Source organism: Leucopleurus acutus, assembly GCF_964270905.1.
Source record: "Leucopleurus acutus genome assembly, chromosome: X".
NCBI classification, from domain to species: Eukaryota; Metazoa; Chordata; class Mammalia; order Artiodactyla; family Delphinidae; genus Leucopleurus; species Leucopleurus acutus.
Genome location: NC_139148.1, coordinates 115,990,587 through 116,013,995, shown reverse-complemented (window position 1 = coordinate 116,013,995; position 23,409 = coordinate 115,990,587). Strand labels below are relative to the sequence as shown.

Here is a 23,409-nt window from a genome sequence, read left to right as displayed (position 1 = left end):
TTACCATATTGTTTGACCTTTTTATAAGTATGCAAGTATTTTTCACATAAATAGTTACTTAAAAAAATAACCCACATATGGAAAGACATCCTGTGTTTGTGAATTGGAAGACTTAATATTGTTAAAAAGGCAATACTACCCAAAGTGATTTACAGATGCAAGGCAACCCCTATCAAAATCTCAATGGCATTTTCTGTCAAAATAGAAAAATGACCTTGAGAAAGAATAAACTTGGGAGGACTACACTACCTGGTTTTAAAACTCACTACACAAAGCTACAGTAATCAAAACAGTGTGGTTCTGGCATAAGGACAGACATATAGATCAATGGAATAGAATAGAGAGAGCCTACAAATAATCCCTTGCGTATATAGTCAATTGATTTTCAATAAGGATGCCAAGACCATTCAGTGGGGAAAGGACGGTCTTTTCAACAAATGGTGCTGGAAAACTGAACATCCACATGTGAAAGAATGAACACTTTCCTTACACCATATACAAAAGTTAACTCAAAATGGATCAAAGACCTAAAGTTAAAACTTAAAACTATAAAACTCTTAGAAGAAAACATAGGGCAAAAGCTTCATGTCATTGGATTTGGCAATGATTTTTTGGATATGATACACAGGTAACAAAAGAAAAAATAAATTGAACTTCATAAAAATTAAAAATTTTCTGCATCAAAAGAGAGTGAAAAGACAATCACAGAATTGGAGATGTTTGCAAATCATATATCTGATAAAGGATTAATATCCAGAATTTATAAAATATTCCTACAACTCAGTGACAACAACAAAACAACTCACTTGAAATACAGATGGTCTCCAATTTACAATCGTTCTGCTTATAATTTTTCAACTTGAGGATGTTGCAAAAGCAATGTGCATTCAGTAGAAACCCTACTTCGATTTTGAATTTGACCTTTTCCCGGGCTAGTGATATGCAGTCAGATACTCTCTCGTGATGCTGCGCAGCGGCAGCCATGGCAGCTCCCTGTCGGCCATGCAATCACGAGGGTAAACATCCGATACCCTTACAACCATTCTGTACCCAGACAACCATTCTGTTTTTACTTTCAGGACAGTATTCAATAAATTACATAAGATATTCCACACTTTATTATAAAATAGGCTTTGTGTTAGATGACTTTGCCCAGCTGTAGGCTAATGTAAGTGTTCTGAGCACGTTTAAGATAGGCTAGGTTAAGCTATGATGTTCAGAATTTCGCTGCATTAAATGCATTTTCGTCTTAGGATATTTTTAACTTATGATAGGTTTATTGGGACATATGCCCATCACAAGTTGAGGAAAATCTGTATGGGCAAAGGACTTAAATAGATGTTCCTCCAAAAAAGATATAGAAATGGCCAATAAGCATATGAAAAGATGCTCAACATCATTTTTTATTAGGGAAATGCAAATCAAACCCATAATAAGATACTGCTTTACATGCATTAGGATAGGCATTATTTTAAAATATGGGGAAAAAAAACAAGTGTTGTGGAGAATGCAGAGAAACTGGAACATGAATTGCTAGTGGGAATGTAAAATGGTGCAAACTCTGGGAAAAAATTGGTTTCTCAAAAAGTTAAAGATTAAATTATCATATGATCCAGCAATCCCATTCCTAGGTATATACCCAAAAGAATTGAAAGCAGGGACTCAAACAGATACTTGTATACCAGTGTTCATAGCAGCAGTATTCACAATAGCCAAAAGGTATCCTTTACCAGATGAATAGTTCTTTTAGATGGTATATACATACAATGGAATATTATTCAGCCACAAAAAGAATGAAGTTCTGACACATGCTACAATATGAATGAATCTTGAAAAGATTATGCTAAGTGAAATAAACCAAACACAAAAGAACAAATATTGTATGCTTCCACTTATATGAGCTACCAGAATAGTCAAATGCATAGAGACAGAAAGTAGAACAGAGGTTACAGGAGTGGAAGGGTAGAATGGGGAGTTATTGCTGAATGGGTACGGAGTTTCTGTTTGGGATGATGAAAAAGTCCTGGAAGTGTAGAGTAGTGATGGCTGCCCAACATTGTGAATGTACTTAATACTATTGAATTGTAGTCTTAAAAATGGTTAAATGGTTAAAGAAAACCTCAACAACCCACAGTCCAAATTCATCCTGGCATTCCTAAAAACATACTTCACAAATAATGAAGAACTTAGGATGGTGCTGGGGAAATATGGTGCTAAATATTATGCGGAACATGAAATAAGCAGCTGAGCCTTCCCTTAAAGAGGCCTAGAATCACATTGGAAAGACAAGCTTTATTATATACGTTTAGTCAATCTCCAAAGTAAGCACAGGCATAGCCCAGGAGAAGAAAAAAGAAAACAAAATAGAACTTTAATTTATATGCTTTAAAATCCAAGACAGTAAGAAATGAAAGCTTGCCGATATTAGACATACAGATTGACACTGGTGCCCTCACTCAGCCCATAGGGTCCAAAGATCTTGTGAGAGAAGAGCCTTTTTTTGGCCTTTAGCTAAGTACAACTAATTGCAGTTCGCCTGTGCCAGGTTAGGCGGGCATATGGATATATTATCTAGTTTTAACTAAACCAAGCACCGCAAAATGGACAAGCGCCTTAACAAGATTCCCACGAGAAACCTTGGACAGAGATTAGTGATGCAAGTCCGTGCAGACAACAGCCTCTCCTGGCACAGCTTCTCATCAGCCACCTGACTGAAAACACAATGCTGAGCTAATCTGCTTTGTCAAGGAGCTGGCTAAAGTAATTCTAATCCTCAAGACCATTGGAAATACGAATTCATATTGACTCTCAATAGTCATCTATAATTAATAAAATAAAATTTAAAAATTTCTAGAAACATCATTTCATCTTCATCTCATCCTTGTTATCTCTCTAATCTTGCATATATTCTGTGATTCACACTATATGCTGGCACTCAATATACACTATATTCACAGTATATGGCGATAACGTAAATACAATAGACATAAATTGGAAGCATGTGCTCAGTTTTTATTGATGCAGTGCGTGATTAAAAGAGTTTAAATATTACTGTCTACAGTATAAACAATAAATGTCATAAATAGTCTGTAATAAAGAGTGGTGTGAGTTGTGTGACTTAAAATTTGACCTCGGCCTTGAAAGATGTTTAAAATCTGGACAAGCAGAGGGTGGAGGGGAGGCTGTAACAGCAGAAGGAACCATATGAACAGAAGTTTAGAGGAGAGAAAGTATATGGCAGGTTACACGGTAGTGAGACTAGTTTGGTTGAAAGGGAATTTGCACTACAGAGCAATGAGAAAGAAAACTGGTAAGAGCACCAGATTTATGGGATCTTAAATAATTGAAGAGATTGAATTTAAAGAGTTTGGGCAGAATAGCATAGCTGTTAGGACCACTGGTTTTGGAGCCAAACAGAACTGAGTCAAATCCCAGCTCTATAACTTACTACCTGTGTGACCTTAGGCAAGCAACTTAACCTGAGCCTCAGTTTCTTCATCCTATAAAGATGATGATAATAATAAGGATAATGACGTGGTTGTACAGTTCCTATTAAAAGGTCTGGCACGGGCTTCCCTGGTGGCGCAGTGGTTGAGAGTCCGCCTGCCGATGCAGGGGACATGGGTTCGTGCGCCGGTCCGCGAGGATCCCACATGCCGCGGAGCGGCTGGGCCCGTGAGCCATGGCCGCTGAGCCTGCGCGTCCGGAGCCTGTGATCCGCAGCGGGAGAGGCCACAACAGTGAGAGGCCCGCGCACCACAAAAAAACAAAACAAAACAAAAAAAGGTCTGGCACATAGTAAGTGCTCGATACAGCCTAGCTATTCTTCTTCTTATTATTATTCAGAAGGTAATGGGAAGCCATTGTAACTTTTTGCACAGGAGAGAAAAAGATGAAAATAATGTTTTAAAAAAGATATTTTGGTGTTGGTTGTGGAAGTCGGATTAAATTAGCAGAGATAGGAAATCTATTAGAATATTATTACAGTAATCTGGACCCAAGGGACAGAAGGAAGTAGTAATGGGAACAGAGAAGGTATTGTCAAGGAAGAATTAATAGGATTAGACGCCTAATTGGATACAGTAGAAAAATAAGGAAGAATTGAAGATGAGCCTAGAGCTTTGAGTCTTAAAACTGTGAGACTGACTATTTTGATGCCATTATGGAAAATGAGAGAAGTTGGGAAAGGAAGTTTAAGAAGTTAATCAGTCTTTTAAAACAATGGAACAACAGTAAATCTTTTCAGCAAAATGTAATTGTTAGTATAGTTCTTCCATTTAATATTGACGTAGATGTAGATGTTTTCCTCTAGGGAGAAGCTCAAAGTATTTTGTAATTCACTCAATCCACAAGTAAAGAGCAAGTTTTCCCAGAACTAGGACAGAATTTTGCTTATTGTTTCTCCCACTGAAAGTTGGAGCATTCCCCAACATCAGCTATTTTAGGATCATTAGTAAAAGTGGGTTGACGCTTTTATTATTTACATCTTGCCTATTTCCAAAACGGATATGAGATGGCTTATAATAAAATAAGATTGTTAAATTAAGGATTAAAAGTCAAGAGCCATGTAACTGTCAAGGGCAAAGAGTATGCTAGAAACCTAGGTTAAGGAGAGTTGTTGTACTTGAGCACTGAACTTAGCTTTCAACTTTTTAGTATCTAAGGTAAAAATGAAAATAGGAAGTCACCCACTTTTGCTCTCTGAAGGAGAGTATGCTTGAAAGATTTTAGTTGCCTAGTGGCACCTTGCTCAATAAATGCTTGCTGAAAGAATGAAACAATTTGTAAACTAAGATCAAATTAAATTTCTTTTAAAACAAGCTAGGCTATTCCCTTAGAGAAGGTCTCTTCATAAGAGAGACTAGGTACTTTGTAAGTTCCAAGGAAAACTCAAAAACAAATCACAGAAATCTACAGTCATTGCTTTACTAGACCAAAAAAATGGTAACAAAGTCCACAAGACAGACTAACTGTGAAACCTGGCCAGCAGAAGAAAAAGCTCACAGGCACACCTTATGTAACAGACAATATCTAAATTGTCCCTATCACAATCATGCCCTGTACTCCAGCTGGTATAATCTGTTTTAAATGGCCTCATCTCATAAACTTCCCCTACATTTGTGTCTAAACCCAGTTTAATCTATCCAAACTAGGTAATATATAAAGAAGACTGTAAAACATGTGGCTAAAGTTCATGTTTGTGAAGATATAAATACAAGGGATGCTAGAAATGCAGAGGTAGTATGTAAGTAGATAATTTTTTAATTGATTTTACTGAAGGCACTACAGAGAAAGTCAAGTTCTTATTGGGTACCAATGATTTTATTTTCTATTTAACAAGTCAGGAAATAAATGTAAAGTTATAGAATAATATGTTATGAACGAACTGTTATGAGTTCAATTGTTCCCCCCCCCAAATCCATATGTTAAAGTCCTAACCCTCAGTGCCTCAGAATATGACTTTATTTGGAGAGAGGGTCTTAGCAGAGGTAATCAAGTTAGGATAAGGTCATTAATGTGGGCCCCAATCCAATACGACTAATGTCCTTATAAAAAGGAGAAATTTGGAGATAGACACTCGTACAAGGAGAATACCATGTGAACATGAAGATGGCCATCTACAAGCCAAGGAGAGAGGCCTGGAACAGATCCTTTTCTCATAGCCCTCCGAAGAAATTAACGCTGCCAACACCTTGATTTCAGATTTCTGGCCCCCAGAGCTGTGAGAAAATGAACTTCTGTTTAAGCCCCCAGTTTATGATACTTTGTTAGGGTACTCCTAGCAAACTAATACACAAACTATTTCTGCAGGGATGTTATTTGTTTAGGGGACTGGGAGAGAGGGAAATAAAGCCTGAGTGCTTTCAACCCTCTTGAAATATAAGCTCAATTGCTATTAGGAAAGGAAAATGACATAAAAAGAATAATTCCTGAATATTTAGGAAGAATTACTATGTTTAGAAAATCAACTTCCATGGTAATCATTTTTCAATATATACACATATCAAATTATTACGTTGTACACCTTACACTTAGACAATGTTATATGTCAATTATATCTCAAAGCTGAAAAAAAAAAGAAAATTAATTTCTAGCTTGATGTTCTCAAGCTCTCTAATACCAAGAAAACAACTAACAACCACAGTCAAAAAGAAATTTTCTGGGACTTCCCTGGTGGCGCAGTGGTTAAGAATCTGCCCGCCAATGCAGGGGACACGGGTTCGAGCCCTGGTCCGGGAAGATCCCAGCTGCCGCGGAGCATCTAAGCCTGTGTACCACAACTATTGAGCCTGTGCTCTAGAGCCCACGAGCCACAATTACTGAGCCCGCGTGCCACAACTACTGAAGCCCGTGCGCCTAGAGCCCGTGCTCTGCAACAAGAAAAGCCACCGCAATGAGAAGCCCGCGCACCGCAACAAAGAGTAGCCCCCGCTCACTGCAAAACTAGAGAAAAACCTGCGTGCAGCAAGGAAGACTTAACACAGCCAAAAATAAATAAATAAATTTAAAAATAAATAAGTAAATAAATGGCTTCATTTAAAAGAAGAAGAAGAAGAAATTGTCCATTAACTGCCTAATAGGAAAAGGGCAACTTAAACCATACCCTTACTTAAAAGTTGACCCAGAACCTAATATTGACGTGGGGCTGTGTGCTTGTTTTAGAATAAAAGCAAATCTAATCAAATCAGTTTGTAGGAAATACAGGGGATAAAAGAGCATATTAAACAGCACCACATGGAAGCAAAATCAGAATGTGGGGCTTTCCACAAGACAAATGGCCTAGTTTCTTCAATAAGGAAGTGTCATGGAACAAAAACAGGAGGGGAAGGCTGTTTCAAATAAGAGACCTAAAAGATCATGGTTGGAACATGTTTGAATCAGTGAAAAAGGCATTTTTTGAGAATCAGGAAAATTTAACCTGGACTGGTTATTAGATAAAATTAAGGAATAATTCTGTTAGATGTGATGATGGTATTGCAATTATGTAAAATAAAAAGTCCTCAGAGATTCATACTAAGTATTTAAGGGTAAAAAGATATTAGGGTTTTACTTTAAATCACACTCCTCCCCCCAAAACAGAAGGGGATAGTTGAAAAATGATGTACAAAATGTAATCAATAGTTGAAACTAGATATTGAATACATGGAGGTTCTTTTTTGCATGTTTTAAAATTTCCATTAAACGATTTTTAATTTAGTGTGCCAGGAACCACACATATATTAAATCCTTTCACCCTCACAAAAATCCTATGAAGTAGCTACTATTATTTCCCCCGTTTTGCTACAAAATGAAATTAAATAAATGCCTTTGTTAATGTCATTAGAGTGAAAGTTCAGAATGTAATGAGGCAAGAAACAGACATTTCTGTTTTGTACTTAAAAGGTTAAGTTCAACAGCTAAAAAGAAGTCATGGTTAAAGAATGCATGTAAAGAAATATGCAACTTAAGATATCTATCAGACAATTAAACTGCTGAAAATAAGTCTTAATTTTCCATTCAATCAGCACCCAGATTGAAAGTTAATGTTATTTCTATTTTCCCATTTCATTCATTTTCTACTTGTGTCTCATTTTATTTTATTTTAGCTTTAATTTTTGTTTTATAATTTTATTTAATTTTTTAAAATTTTAATTTATTTTTTACTGAAGTATAATTCACCTACAACACTATGTTAGTTCCAGGTGCACAACATAGTGATTCACTATTTCTATATATTACAAAAAATGATCACCACTTGTGTTTCATTTTAAATGTTTATAATATATATTCTGTCACTATGGAAGTAAGTTGCTTTACAATTTATATTACTAACTAGTTAAAGTAGTCCTGATTTCAAGCTTCATAATCAAATAGAAACATGTAGTAATCAATTTAAAAATATTTGGTCTAATTTAGGGGAAGCAAAAAAAATGCACAAGTAAACCAGAGGTCCCTTTAACTACTAGTTTTAGGTTCTTTCATTAAGAATTTCTTAAATAGCTACATACTCACAAAGACAAACAGTAAAAGAATGTCTTATTTACTAAAAAGTAAAAGGATCTTTTAAACCATACTTTCTTGCTAGTGGATGATAAGCTGGGTGTTAGGGAAGTCATGGTGTGAGGGAGAGAGGGAGAGAGGGAAAGGAAGCAGGAGCTGGAGCACAAAAAACTAGGGTTACGAGATACTCTGGGTTTTGTGCCACTGAAAACATGGTGAGGGTAGCTGTAAAAGAATCCGGTAATTTGGGGCTAAGTCTTGGCTTGACACTTGCTAACTCTGGACATTTGGTAAATTACTAACTTTCTGCCATCTTTGGTTTCTGACCTTATAAGTTTGTTGTGGGATGAAATGAGACCACAGATGAGACCTATTATAGTGCTAAGTGAATAATAAGTGCTTCATAACAGTTAAGCGGCCCCGCCTTGAACAAAAGTCTGCTTGTAGTTGGGTGAAAAAATAATCCCACCACCTGTGGTGAAATGGCGATTTGATCTTTTGAGTTCGGTGGCTAATCCTTGGATAAATCAAAGATTTAATTCTGTATTAGGCTTTTGCTATTAAAAACACACACACACACACACACACACACACACACACACACACAAAACGTAAGACAGTGAGGTACAATGTGTTCCTGAACTCAAATCACTGAGAAGTGAACACAAAATGATAGCATAAAGACGGTTTTATGTGTCAAAAAAATTCTTCATCTGGGGATTTAAGAAAACCATGATAACTATGGCTATTATGAACCTGAAAATTAATTTTCATATATAGCATTCATCATCTTCTTTGAGATCCCTGAAAGAAATTAGATTCAAGGTAAAAGAGTATGCAGTATTTCGGGAAACTATCAGTTTATTAAGACAGTTAATAACTCAAATAAATAGAGGGCTCCTTAGTTGTTTTGGATTCTTTTTTCTTTTTTTTTTTTTTTTGTTTTTAGAGAAGCCATTCCTGGAATTAAAAACTTAATCACATGTGACCTCACTTAGAATTACTGAACCACAGGTATTGTTTAAAAGAAAAATAAAATTTACTTTTTTTAATGAACAGCTGTCAGTTTCTCAAAACTTCTTCTTACCTGTTTGATTTGATGAAGGTGACTGGTGGAAGCCTGAATGGGAGAAGGTGGCACAAACTGAAATTTAAAATATAAAAGTCAAGTTTCCTTTAATGTTTCTGATTATTTCTAAACATTAATTAAGTCAATGTTGAATGGCTTAAAGTATTTCTTGAATGCCTAATGCATGCTAGCAACAGCATTAATTAAATTTAAAGTTTTTAAAAATTAAAAATCCAATTGAATCTTGCCTGAAAATTATATTACTTGAAAGTCTATATATACCATAACAGAACAAAATAATTGTTAACATAAATACGGGGCAGAACATCAATAGAACATTTTGTTTATCTCTAGCTGTCCCTTCCCAAAGCACTAAGATCTTAAAATCACCTCATTTTTCCTTGCCATTTTTAGCTCATTATTAAAGCTTAGTGATAGGCATTATCCAGAAAAAACTGAAACAGTCATTAAATCAGCAGCTAACTTAATAAGCATATAAAAGAAACAAACAAAATAATTCCAAATATCTTGGAATCTAGCTGGGGAAACTAAACTTTCATAATAAGGAATGAGTAAGGCAATCATGTTCAAGGAGTTCAACACATTTTACTCTTGCTTGGTCAGGTACTTGCTGTCTAGGCCCTTTCTCTTTTGCAGGACTATTTTCTCCTTTTTGGTCTTTTCTCAACGCTTATGAAGACCCATACAAGAGGGAAATGAAAGAATGCAGAGATTTAAAGCTGTGTGAAAATAAGGCTTGAAAATTACCTTTAGAATTCATTTATCAATTCTATCTGTAGCCTGGTTCGTTCTTGAAATGCTAGATAATGAAGTTACCATAAATTATGTTCACATTATATCTTAAGATCACATTGAATTGTGTATTAAAACATATTTAATGAGCACCTACTATATGCTAAAGCACTGTGCTAGGCCCTGAGGATCCAAAGACAAATAAGACATTTTCCTGTCCTTGAGAAATTCAAAGTCCAGGTAGGGAAAACTAGGCCACAGGTAAGTGCCAGAACAAGTTAGGATTTGTAGGAATTCAAAGGACAGAGAATATGATTCTGCCCGGGGTCTTTGAGACGGCATCACAGAAGAGGGCAGGAATTCATTAGATAGAAAAGAGGAGGGAGGCTATTTCAGGGAGTGGGGAAGAGATGCTCAGGCAGAGAGCCATGTTTGGGGAACAGAGAGATTCAGGGTGACTGAAACTTGGCACACGATAGTGCATGGCAAGAAGCAAACTTGGGGGAAATTTGGCTGAAACCAGGTTGTTGTTTTTGTACTTTAGCCTTTGAGCCTAATAGGAAACCTGAAGCATAGGGCCCTCTGAGGTCTTAAACCTCAAAGGTATTTTAGACAAGAAGATCATATCTATTTTAGAAAGGCAACCCTAGCAGCATATGCAAAACAAATTGAGGGTGGAGGGAAGAGGTACTAGAAGCAGGGTCACGGGCCAGGTAAAAGATGACAAGGCTTTGACCGAAAAAGGGAGGGATGAAGACAAGGAGGCAGATTGGAGAAATGATAAGAAAGTAGAAAGAGCTAAAGGTTGGCCTGAGGGTTCTAGCTGAAACTATAGATGGGTGGTGGTCAAGAAAGGCAGTGAGAGGAGCGTGTTGGCCAAATAAATATTCTTATGAAGCAGATAGTCTGAATTTTTATTACGTTTTAAAATTTATCATATGACTTTTAAAGGAGATATTACCTCGCCTATTATATTTTCCTGAAGAAAGTGTTGAAATCAGTTTTTCTTTCTAATCATTTGCTAGAAGATGGAGGAAACAGCCAAGGTTCAATGACATTGACACATCATCAACCAAAGTTCACAGCTCATATTAGAGTTCACTCTTGGTGTTATACATCCTATGGGTTTGGACAAATGTATAATAACACAAATCCATTGTTACAGTATCATACTGAGCAGTTTCCCTGCCCTTAAAATCCTCTGTGCTCCACCTAGTCATCCTGATCTTTAATTTTTTCAGCAGAAATTGACTCACTTTCTTTCTCATTATAAAGCAATCAATACATGCTCAGTATAAAACATAATTAATGGGGGAAAAAAGCATCATCCACTCTCCAGAGGTGACCATAGTAAATATTTCAGTGTTTATTTTTCCAGATACTATTCTGCAGTTTGAGTGTTTGGGTTTTTTCGATAACACATTCCAGCTCCACATCTGGGGCCACTTGCAGCTCTCAGCTCCTGGTCCAGCTTCTATCAAAATGTCTACTGTTCACAGAATTCTGTGCAAGTTTGACACTATCCACCTGACCACTGACCACTATCCACCCCCAAATGTAGACAGGTCAGTCAAAGCATACACCAACTGGGATGCTGAGCGGGACGCTATGAACATTGAAACGGCCATCAAGACTAAAGGTGTGGATGAGGTCACCATCGTCAACATTTTGACCAACTGTAGCAATGAACAGAGACAGAATATTACTTTTGCCTATCAGAGAAGGACCAAAAAGGAACTTGCATCAGCACTGAAGTCAGACTTGTCCAGCCACCTGGAGAAGGTGATTTGGGGCCTTCTGAAAACACCCACTCAGTACGAGGATTCCAAGTTGAAGGCCTCCTCCATGAAGGGGCTGGTGACAGATGAAGACTCTCTCATTGAAATCACCTGCTCAGGGACCAACCAGGGGCTGCAGGAAATTAACAGTCTACAAGGAAATGTACAAGATTGATTTGGAGAAGGACATTGTTTCTTTTTCTTTTTTTTAATATTTATTTATTTATTTATTATTTTTGGCTGCGTCAGGTCTTAGTTGAGGCATGCAGGATCTTTCATTGCAGCGAGCAGGCTTCTCTCTACTTGTGGCACATGGGCTCTCTAAGTTGAGGTGCGTGGGCTCAGTTGCCCCGTGGCATGTGGGACCTTCATTCCCCGACCAGGGATCGAACCCATGTCCCCTGCATTGGAAGGTGGATTTTTAACCACTGGACTACCAGGAAGTCCCAGGACATTGCTTCTGACACATCTGATGACTTCTGCAAGCTGATAGCTGCCCTCGCAAAGGGTAGAAGAACAGAGGATGGATCTGTCATTGACTATGAACTGACTGGCCCAACATACTTGAGATCTCTATAATGCTGGAATGAAGAGCAAAGGAACTGATGTTTCCAAGTGGATCAGCATCATGACAGAGAAGTGTGTGTCACCTCCAGAAAGTATTTGAAAGGTACAACAGCAATAGCCCTTATGATCAAGAAGGAGGGCAAAGGAGACCGGCAAAATGTTTTCCTGAACCTGGTCAAGTGTATTCAGAACAAGAAGTCCCTGTATTTTGCTGACTGACTGTACAACTCCATGAAGGGCAAGTGGACTCACGATACGGTCCTGATTCGAATCATGGTCTCCTGCAGTGAAGGAAGGGGACACATTGAAAATTAGGTCTGAATTCAAGAGAAAGTATGGCGGGCACTGCCACATCCAGGAGGACAGCAAGGGTAACCACTAGTAAGCGTCGCTGTGCCTGGGTGGTGGGGGTGATGCCTCAGATGGCACAAGTGTCCAGAAGTGGGGCTCCTATGATTCCAGGTGACAGTTCTAGAAACTCAGTTTGCAATTAGCAGCCCCCTTGTACCCATCCCTCACCTTGCCTAAGCATTGCCTGACTTTCCCAGCAAGTTTCTCCTTTTAGCCAAAGAAATGAACATTCCAAGGAGTTGGAAGTGAAATCTATGATGTGAAACACTTTGCCTCTCTTGTACTGTATGGTAAACAGATGAATAAATTGAATTTTTACTTTAGAAACAAAACAAACTCAAAATCCATTCCAAGTATCTTTCCATGTTAAAATTCACCTGCAACATCATTTTTAAAGGCTGAAAATTATACCATATAGAAGTACCATAATAATAAGAAGCACCTATTTACGTGCCAGACGTGTCTTATCTCACTCAATTCTCCCAACAACCCCATGACAGAATGGCACAATGGGAAATTTACACCAAAGATACCAGTGAGGTTTATTGACATCTCAGGAAACTAGTTCTATTTTAATACCTTGCTTCATGTAGAAAAATTGACATTATTATTGTCCCCATTTTAAAGATTAGAAAACTGATGGTCAGAGAAATTAAGCAACTTGCTCGGTCATACAGCTGATAATTGCTAGAACTGGGACTCAAACACAGATAAGGAAGGCTCATTCATTAAATCTGTTCCCTGTTGCTGGACATTCATACTGTTGCCACATTTTTGGCTTGCTTTTTATAAATAATGCTATGATAACCTTTAAACTAATCTTTGCACACATCCTTAGTGAATTCTTTAGGATAAATTCATAGAGTTGGAATTTCTGGGTCACAAGGCTACTGATACGCATTGCTGACCTGCCCTACAGAAAGCTTATACAAATTCACTTTCCAGCAGTGTATGAAAATATTGATTTCCCTGTACTTCTCCAACATTAGATATTATTGCTAATTAAAAAAAAAATGTATGCCCATTCTTAAGGCATACTGTAAAAAATAATCTATTTTCCAAAGCAAGTAGAAAATATTGTGATTTATCCACAGTTTTGGATATTCCCCCCCAATGTGACCGTCTATTAGCATTGATCATTGAGAAGTTGTGCGGCAACATGCACCAAATCTGAAAAATTTAGGTTTACCTTTAAAAAGTTCAAATACATTGGGTTGGCCAAAAAGTTCGTTCGGATTTTAGGACCATGTTATAGAAAAACCCGAACGAACTTCTTGGCCAATCCAATATATATCCACACACATATCTTTGAACAAGCAGAATTTTAACAAGTTTAATTCATACTACTGATGCTCATATCATCCTCATTCAAATGCCCAGAAAGTTCACAATATAGAATGTGCAACACTAAGGTTTATAAGATTTATAATCTAATTGAAAAGACATGTTAACCTGAACTTAAATATATATATACACCCTACATACAGAAAAATATGGTACTTTAGCTGTTTTATAAATGACTGTTATTTTTTAAAAAGCCAAAAGAAGAGAATTGTATGGTGTGGCAAACTGTTCTAAACTAATTATGAAAGACTTCCTGGAAGAGATTATTTTTAATTGATATCTAAGAGATGGGAAGGAACCAGTTTCGTTTCAGGCAACGGCTCAGAATTTCCTACTGGAAAACTTTATCCAGGAAATCCTGAGAAGATTGCCTGACTGAAGTTGATGACATCTGCAAGGATATAGTGTGAAATGTCTGGGGAAGGTAGGATTTGAACTTGAGCTATAGAAGTATAAGCCACAGTAAAGCTTTTAAACTGGACAAAATATGGATCATTTATGGGACTTGGTTGGTTCTTTTAGTAATAACGTAGAAAATTAATTGTAGAAAAGGCATCTGGAAGAGAATTCTCCCAAAGATTAAGTACTGTACGTGGTATATGCAAGGGAATGACCTCAGATAATTTTTCTACATGAAACAAAGTATTAAAATAGAACTAGTTTCCTGAGATGTCAATAAACCTCACTGGTATCTTTGGTGTAAATTTCCCATTGTGCCATTCTCTCACACTTTAGGGAAAAAAAGTCCTTGGGAGGAAGCAACAGTACCAGCATCAAGGAATGATGTCACAGGGCAGGGAGGGTAGGAGTGGGAGTGGGGGGTTGGGAGGGTGCTGGGTGAAGCTGATTCCCAAGTGTTATCTCTAGTGAAGGAATTAAGATAGGAGGAAAGGTCGCGCTTAGTTCCATTTAAGAGAGACCACAGAAAACTAATATTGTAAAGACATTAAATTTTTTAAAAATAATGTTTAACTTTCCTAGGTTTGCTATTTTTAACCCATTTCCTACTGTAGTTACTAGAGATAAAGCACTTAGAAAATTCTGAACAAGGGTTGTATGCTATGTTTAGGAATGTCTCTCCCGAGTTCCCAAAATGATTTAAGGTGGCTTACGAAGATACTGAACATGAATTGAATGTAGGCTAGAAGGACAGAACATAATGCAGGGCAAGGAATGTATTACACATTCACTACTGGGTGGGCCATAGATTGGATTTAGAGTTCATAGTTGCCAATGTGTAAAGCAAAACCTAATCAGGTAAATATTGGTAGCCATAAAATTCAAACGGACAAATTGCTCAAGTAAAGTACAACCGTTTCTGACAGGAGGATGAGATACTTTTCCTGGAGAAAAGACAAGGCTGCACCAAGTTTAACAGAGGTTCCAGGAAGAGAATTCCAAGCAGAAGAGTGGGGAAACAGGCATGCCAACCTCGGAGGTCTCAGGGGATACAGCAAAGGGGTAAATCGGGGGGAAGGCATAGTCTCCATAGCCAGAAAAGGGCCTCGGGTTTCTGCACATCAGAAGTGGGGTGGGGTGATTTCCTGATAGTGGTGAAGAAAACATTTGAGCTTAATTAGAAAATAATTGTGAGATAGCAGATTTTTACAAGGTTTGTAAATATACATCTCTATTTGTGTGTTAAATGGCGCCCGTGATTCTTCAATGCCCTCTATCACCGCAATTTTTTCTAAAACACTGTTCTACCTACATTTTAATACATTAAAAACAGCCTCAGTTAAAATTTTTTTAACTGCGGTAAAATATACATAAACATCAAATTTACCATCTTAACCATTTTTAAGTGTACAGTTCAGTAGTGTTAAATAAGTACATTCATATTGTTATGTAACCAATGAAAAGAATCCTTTTCATCTTGCAGAACTGAAACTCTATACCCATTAAACCGCCACCGCCACCACCATTCCACTTTCTGTCTCTGGGAATTTGAATACTCTAGATTCCTGCAGTACCAATTTAAAGCACAGTCTAGTATGGGATAGGATCCTTAAACTTATGGTTAATGATATCATTCAATAACACTTTTCAAGTACAGTTGACCCTTGAACAACATGGGTTTGAACTGCACGAGTCCACTTACACTTGGATTTTTTTCAATAAATATACAGTTGGCCATTTGTATCTGAGGGTTCCCATCCATGGGTTAAAACAACCACAGATTGCAAATTTAATAAACAATCTGTGGCTGGTTGAATCTGAGGATTCAAACCCTCGGATATGGAGGGTGGGCTATGGGACTGGAGCATACTCGGATTTTGGTATCATCCGCGGGTCCTAGAACCAATCCCCCGCCAATACCAAGGGACGACTGGATTTTCAAAACAATATTTTTTCAACAGGGATGTTTCTATTTTGCAATGTGGTATATCCGCTAGAAATGAAAACACCTCTATTGTTGATGCTTTGTGAAAAACATTCAAATAGTATAGAAATGCATAAGGTGGAAGTGAAATTCTTCCTATAATTCCATGCTCCAGAGATAACTACTAATAGATTGACACATATCCTTCTCGACATCTGTAAACATATAGAAGATCATGCTATACATGTGATTCTGAACCCTGGGTCTAATTACTAGGTACAAAGGTTAGTGAGGCTGCTCAGGATGGTAGAGTGGAAAGAAGGAAGGAACCTGGGTCTCTGATGACATCCCTGAGCCACTGAATTAACCAACCCTGGAACCTTCTTTCATAAGACTTCTTGTTGTTTGAGATAATAAATGTCCCTTATTGTTTAAGTCACTTCTAACTGAATTTTGTTACTTCTGCCCCAAACATTCTACTTACTATGTCATTTTCCTAGATAACTCAGCCTATCTATACTTAAGGCAACTATGTACCTCCATATGTCTTATAATTATAATGAGGTGATACTTGGAACAAAATAAAAGCATATGCATAATGCTGTTACAGCAAGCTAAACCAATAAGCCTTGAAATTCCCATCATCAAATAAGTTAAAATGACTTCAGTTCTGCCAAACCCAATCCATTGTACAAGATGGTTTATTTTAAATATGCATGATATTAAGCTGAACCTTACGGGAATTAAGAGCCTAGAAATCCTAAGGAAAATTATGCATTTTAAAATATGTCAGGTACATAGTTTCTCTACATATGTACTATTACTAGCAGAAACATATTTATTGAGCATTTAGTATGTACCAGTGCTGTGCTGAGTGCTTTACACCGATTAATATAATCACAACAAACTTATGAGGCAGATACTATTACATTCCCATTTTACAGATGAGGAAATTAAGGCATAGAAAGGGTTATCTGCCCCCCCCCCAAATAATCAAGCTCATATGTATGGTGCCATTTATAGGTCCTTTCCTCTCAGTCATTATTTAACCCAATCCAGTCTGGCTTCTCATCCTACCCTTTTCTCCACTGAACTTTCAAGTTCATTAATAAGCTCCATTTTGGTAACTCAGAAGGACACCTTTCAGTCTTTATCATGTTTCACCACTTAACATGATACTCTCTTCTGAGCCTCCTCCCACCTCTCTGACCATTCCATCGTAGTCTTCTTTTGTGGGGTCTCTTCTGAGATTGATTTTTAAATCTGGTGATTTTTAAAGCTTTTTCCTATAGCCTCTTCTCTTCTCCTTTTATACTCTCTCCATAGGTCATTTCATTCATTCCCATAGCTTTAAATAATAATCTATTGATGAGTCCTAAATGTATCTCTAGCCCAGATCTCTATCCCGAGCTTCAAACTAGTATACATAACATCTCCACTTAAAGATCTGAGAACCTCAAACTTAACATGTCCAAAACTAAACTCATCTTCCCTTCTAAATCCACGCTTCTTCCAATGTTCCCTTCTTCTGTGGTACCACTATCCCATCAGTTGCCCAAGCCAGAGAGCTAGTAGTCATCTTTGCCTCCACTGTTTCCCCCTCTCCATCGAATCTATCACCAATTGATTCTACCTTTCAAGTATCTCACGCATCTGCCACCGTTCTCCATGCCCACCGCCATCACATTAGTCCAAGTTACTATCAGCTGTTTGCCAGGGTTACTGCAGTTGCCTATCTGAGCTTCTTGTATCTACTTTTGTCCTCTTCCAATCTATCAATACTTTCCCCCTCTGCAGCCAGGGTAATCTTTTAAAAATGCAAATTTGGACTTCCCTGGTGGCACAGTTAAGAATCCGCCTGCCAATGCAGGGGACACGGGTTCGAGCCCTGGTCCAGGAAGATCCCACATGCCGCAGAGCAGCTAAGCCCACGTGCCACAAATACTGAGCCCGCGTGCCACAACTACTGAAGCCTGTGCGCCTAGAGCCCATGCTCTGCAACAAAAGAAGCCACCACAATGAGAAGCCCGCGCACCACAATGAAGAGTAGCCCCCGCTCGCCACAACTAGAGAAAGCCCATGCGAAGCAACGAAGACCCAACACAGCCAAAAATAAATAAGTTAATTAATTAATTAATTTAAAAAACAAATTTGATCAGGTCAATCAGACTTAGAATTCTTTAACGGCTTTCCACTGACCTTAGGATAAAGGGCAGAATCTTTTTTTTTTTTTTTTGGCCACACTGTGTGGCTTGTGGGATCTTAGTTTCCTGACCAGGGATTGAACCCGGGGCCCCGGCAGTGAAAGTGCCGAGTCCTAACTATTGGACCACCAGGGAATTCCCAAAGTGCAAAATCTTTAAAATGACTTGGAGAGCCCCACAAGATTTTGCACTAGTTTATATCTCCAACCTCACTTCTCACCACTTCATCTTCCACTCTAGCTAGAATGTACTTCTTTCAAATTCTCTACACACTCTGTTCTCTACACACCACACTCTAGGCCTTCTAACATGCCATTTTTTTAACCTGGAATATTGTCTGTTCCTGTAACCAATATCCCAAACTAGCGAACACCTACACAGCAGTAAGATCTCAACTAGTATGTCATTTCCTCTCTAAATCCCTCAAACTAGGTTAGATCTCCCTGGCAAGTAGATCAGGGCTTAATACATAGTAGGTTCCTAAAAATATTTGTTGACTTGGCTCAGTAGAAAAGAAGACTGGATAGGTATGGAGGGCTTTTTATTTTAAACGTCTTTATTGGAGTATAATTGCTTTACAATGGTGTGTTAGTTTCTGCTTTATAACAAAGTGAATCAGTTATACATATACATATGTTCCCATATCTCTTCCCTCTTGCATCTCCCTCCCTCCCACCCTCCCTATCCCACCCCTCTAGGTGGTCACAAAGCACTGAGCTGATCTGGTATAGAGGGCTTTGATAGACAAGCAAGTGCTCAGTAAATGTTGAATGAAGGAGTAAATGAGCAGGTGGGTAGAGGAAGAAAGATTTGTTTAATGAACACTTCTATTTTTTTCCCAATATACTATTAGTACATTTGTGGGAATAATACTGAATATCATTTTATAAAGATGAAAATGTCCAGTTTTAAGATTAGGAGGCAATATTTTAAAATAGGTTCCAAGCTATAACATTTCATTAAAATATGTTCTATAGCTTCCATCATATTAAATCATATAAGAGAAATCTATGAATAACTGTATATCAACAATTTTCTCAGATAATCTAGACAAAATGGACAAATTTCTAAAAACACACAAATTACCAGACTAACTCAAGAGGAACTATAAAATCTCAAAAGACCTGTAAACAAGTAAAGAGATAGAATCTGTTTCCACAACCTCCCAATAAAGAAAAGTCTAGGGCCAGATGGCTTCACTGGTGAATTCTACCAAACATTTAAAGAATCAACACCAATCCTAATAAAACTCTGCCAAAAATATAAGAGGAGGAACATTTCCTAACACATTCTATGAGATCAGCATTACCCTGGTACCAAATCCAGCAAAGATGCTACAAGAAAAGAAAACTACGGCCCAATATCCCTTATGAATACAGGTGGAAAAATCCTCAACAAAATAATAACAAACCAAATCTAATAGTACATTAAAAGGATTATACACCAAGACCAAGTGGGGTCTATCCCAGGAATTCAAAGGTGGTTCAACATAAGAAAATCAAAGTAGTAATTCATATTAACAGCATAGAGAGGAAAAAACAAATGATCATCTCAATAGATGCAGAAAAAGCATTTGAAACAATTCAACACCCTTTCATGATAAAAATACTCAGCAAGCAGGAGTGGAAAGGAATTTCCCTAACATGATGAAGTGCATTTACCCAAACCTATAGCTAATATCATACTCAATGATGAAAGACTGAAAGCTTTCCACTTATGATCAGGAACAAGACAAAGATGTGTGCTTTTTGAAACAAGAGAGAGGTGGTGGTTGAACAACATTGTGAACGTACCAAATGCCCCTGAATTGTATACTTTAAAATAGTTAACTATGTGCTATATGAATTTCACCTCAATAAAATGATTCATAGCGTGAATCATTTATTCACTTTGGCTTACTGATGTACAAGCATATTTCCTATGTTTACAGGGTAATTTGTAGATGAGTTCTAATTTAGAGATTGCATTATAACACCATGAAAAACACACTATATTTTCGATTCAAGATAAATGCGAGATAAAGTCCAACTATAAGCCTGAAAACTACCCTTAGGAGAGCCTGCAAGTTTTCCGCTCAAAATTAGAATGTTCTTTTAAAAATTGAAAGCCAGATGGTTTTATATATAAAAGCAAATCTCAATGTTAAATCCATGTGGGATTTAAAAGTTAATTCTGCTGCAGCTGCAGCAGCTGTACCAATCATAACTGCAGCCAATGTGTTTATTTTTCCTTCAGTAATGTTTAGAGCAATGTTTCTCAAAGTGGGAACTTGTTAGAGATGCAAATTCTCAGGCCCTGCCTGAGACCTCCTGAATCAGAAACTCTGGGGTTGAGGGCCAGTAATCTGTTCTAACAAGTTTTCCAGGTGCACACTCAAGTGTGAGAACCACTGACTAAGACCAATAGTGCAAGTCTATAAGCATCTTCTTACCAGACAGTGCTGCGCCATACACGATGTACTGTTTCTTCGAGTTCTTAATGTGTCAGATTGGAACACCTGTGTATTGCCACTAAGAAGAAAAGGAAAACATTTGTCATTTAAAATCCATTACAAACATTTTTTAAAGAAATAAGATTTCAAATCCTTAAACAACAATGCCATTGATGTAAATGGCTTCTTTGTGGAGACAGCTGTGCAGATGTAGGAAGTAGAACACACACACACACACACACACACACACACACACACACACAAAGTCTTGGTTGGCTGAACCTAAACAACTGTCCATGTAAGGTAAGGAATTCTCAAGCATGCCACGTTACCTCTAATCATGTTACCAAGAATAAATATAATTTATTGTGGCCTTGGAGAGACATCATTTTCTGTGTAAACTTGTAACCAATTTAAATCTATGACTGAAGCTATTACGTGCTAGTACCAACTCCCTATCGACTCCCAAACTTTCACATGAATGGGAGGGATAGCCAGTAGCAGGGGTCGACAGAACTGAGATTTTCAGATATGTTTCATTTGGCCTACTCAGTGTTAAAAATGTTTTTGAATTAGTTGTGCACACTTGGAACAACTATGGAGATTTCACATAAAGAATCCAGATTGCAGATTTCTGGATTCTACTGAAAATTTGCAAGGTTTTGCCACACTGGGCCACATTCCCCCATGGCAACAACGTACTGAGGCTGAGCAGCTGCTGCATGCTGAAGATGGTCCTTGTTTGCCCAGCTTTGAAGGTGCTCACCTGGCGGGCCGCAGCCTGATTTGAGGTTGGGACCCTGAAGAAGTCCTCTTTTCCTTTTTATGTTTTGTTTCTGTTATAACTTAAAAAATATTTTATATTGGACTATAGTTGATTTACAATGTTGCGTTAGCTTCAGGTGTACAACAAAGTGATTCAGTTATACATATGTGTGTGTGTATATATATATTCTTTTTCAAATTCTTTTCCCATTTAGGTTATTACAGAATATTGAGCAGAGTTCTCTGTGCTTTACATTAGTAGGTCCTTGTTGGTTACCTATTTTAAATATAGTCGTGTGTTGTTATAACGTTTTATTTGGAAACTGTTTAAGACAAGAAATTGCAAAAAGAATATAGAGAGTTCTCATGTACCTTTCATCCAGGTTTCCCCAGTGATAATAAGAAAACATCTTTAACATGTTCTTTTCTGCCACCTATATCCAATCAGGTGCCAGGTCTTTTAGGTTTTACCTCTGTGATCTCTCACGTCCATCTTATTCTTTCCAGGCTCCTTGCCAAAAACCAATTCAAAGCATTTTTACTTTTCCACTGACTCTGCAATAGTCTAATTGGTCGGCTCACCTCTGTTCTTTCCCTACTGCAATCAGCTTGCTCTCCTGCTCACAACTTTCAATGACTCTCTTCATCGCCTGCTGAATTCAGTTACATTCTTTCCTATAACTTTCAAAGCCTTCCACAATTTAGCTCCACAGACTTTTGGATTTCACAGACTGGGAAAATTTCAAAACAAAATCTTGGCACAAACATACAGTTGCTACCATTTTCTCTTGCCAAGTAAGGTCATTCTTTAAAAATCTCACCAATTATCAACACCATCATTTCATTTATAAAAGGATATTTTGTTATTTAAAAAAAGCAGGGCTATTATTAAAAAAGTAATAATAAAGCAAGACTAACAATCTGAGTAAAATACAGTCCTGCCCAGGAAAGTATGCTGTAACTTTTTAAAATCATGGATTGGTAAAATGTTCCCTAGGATCAGCACTGGTCAGCAGATGAACATTTGGGAGCCAGAGATCCAGACAGATTTGACCAGCATTCTGGAATACACCTATGCTTTCCTACTTCCAAGCCTGTTCCGTGTCGTTGGAATGCTGTCCAGCTATCTGGCCCCCTTTCTTCCCGTCTGCATCCTGTCAATCTGTTAGGGCCCATCTTAAATGCCACCTGTCCAAGAATCTTTCCTGTATCCCTCACCAATTCTGCTGTCACTTCTCACTCCCTTCTCTTAATTACCCTAGCATTTTCTTTCCCTAAGCACATGTCATTCTACCATACGATGAAGTCTTTTGAGTATTTATTTTCCCTATTAAAAGCTTATTGAGAGGTTCCCTGGTGGCACAGTGGTTAAGAATCTGCCTGCCGATGCAGGGGACACGGGTTCGAGCCCTGGTCCGGAGAGATCCCACATACTGCAGAGCAACTAAACCCGTGAGCCACAACTACTGAGCCCACGTGCCACAACTACTGAAGCCCACACACCTAGAGCCTGTGCTCCGCAACAAGAGAAGCCACCGCAATGAGAAGCCCGTACACCGCAATGAAGAGTAGCCCCCGCTCGCCACAACTAGAGAAAGCCTGCACACAACAACGAAGACCCAACACAGCCAAAAATAAATACATTAAAAAAAATCTTATTGAGCCTAGATATACATCTTTGCAGAATAGTAACTTGCATATAACAGGCAGTAACTCAATATTTTTTGAGAGGATATACATACAGGTCTAATTTTTACTTCCTTTCCCAGTCGTTTTCCCCTACGAGAACAGGAATATATTTTAGCAGTCACTGCTAGGAAGTTGGAGGGAAACTAATGGGTTAC

The 23,409-nt window shown here is 37.8% G+C and overlaps 1 protein-coding gene and 1 pseudogene across 2 annotated transcripts in view; one reads left to right on the top strand and one right to left on the bottom strand.

The window, feature by feature from the left end:
• The window catches only part of LOC309978055 (PPP2R1A-PPP2R2A-interacting phosphatase regulator 1-like), a gene marked incomplete at both ends in the record, with an annotated part of 45,819 nt that extends 36,362 nt beyond the window's left edge, over positions 1–9,457 (bottom strand). Inside the window, 2 exons of the mRNA XM_082864410.1 lie at positions 9,068–9,124; positions 9,440–9,457. Coding sequence (XP_082720536.1) covers positions 9,068–9,124; positions 9,440–9,457 — 75 coding nt within the window. The remainder of the gene's footprint in view (positions 1–9,067; positions 9,125–9,439) is intronic.
• A 1,827-nt stretch (positions 9,458–11,284) lies between these two features.
• LOC309978054 (annexin A2-like) lies at positions 11,285–12,529 on the top strand (annotated as a pseudogene). Its single transcript has 2 exons — positions 11,285–11,765; positions 12,031–12,529. The product of its transcript is annotated as an annexin A2-like (transcript).
• The last annotated feature ends 10,880 nt before the right edge of the window (positions 12,530–23,409 follow it).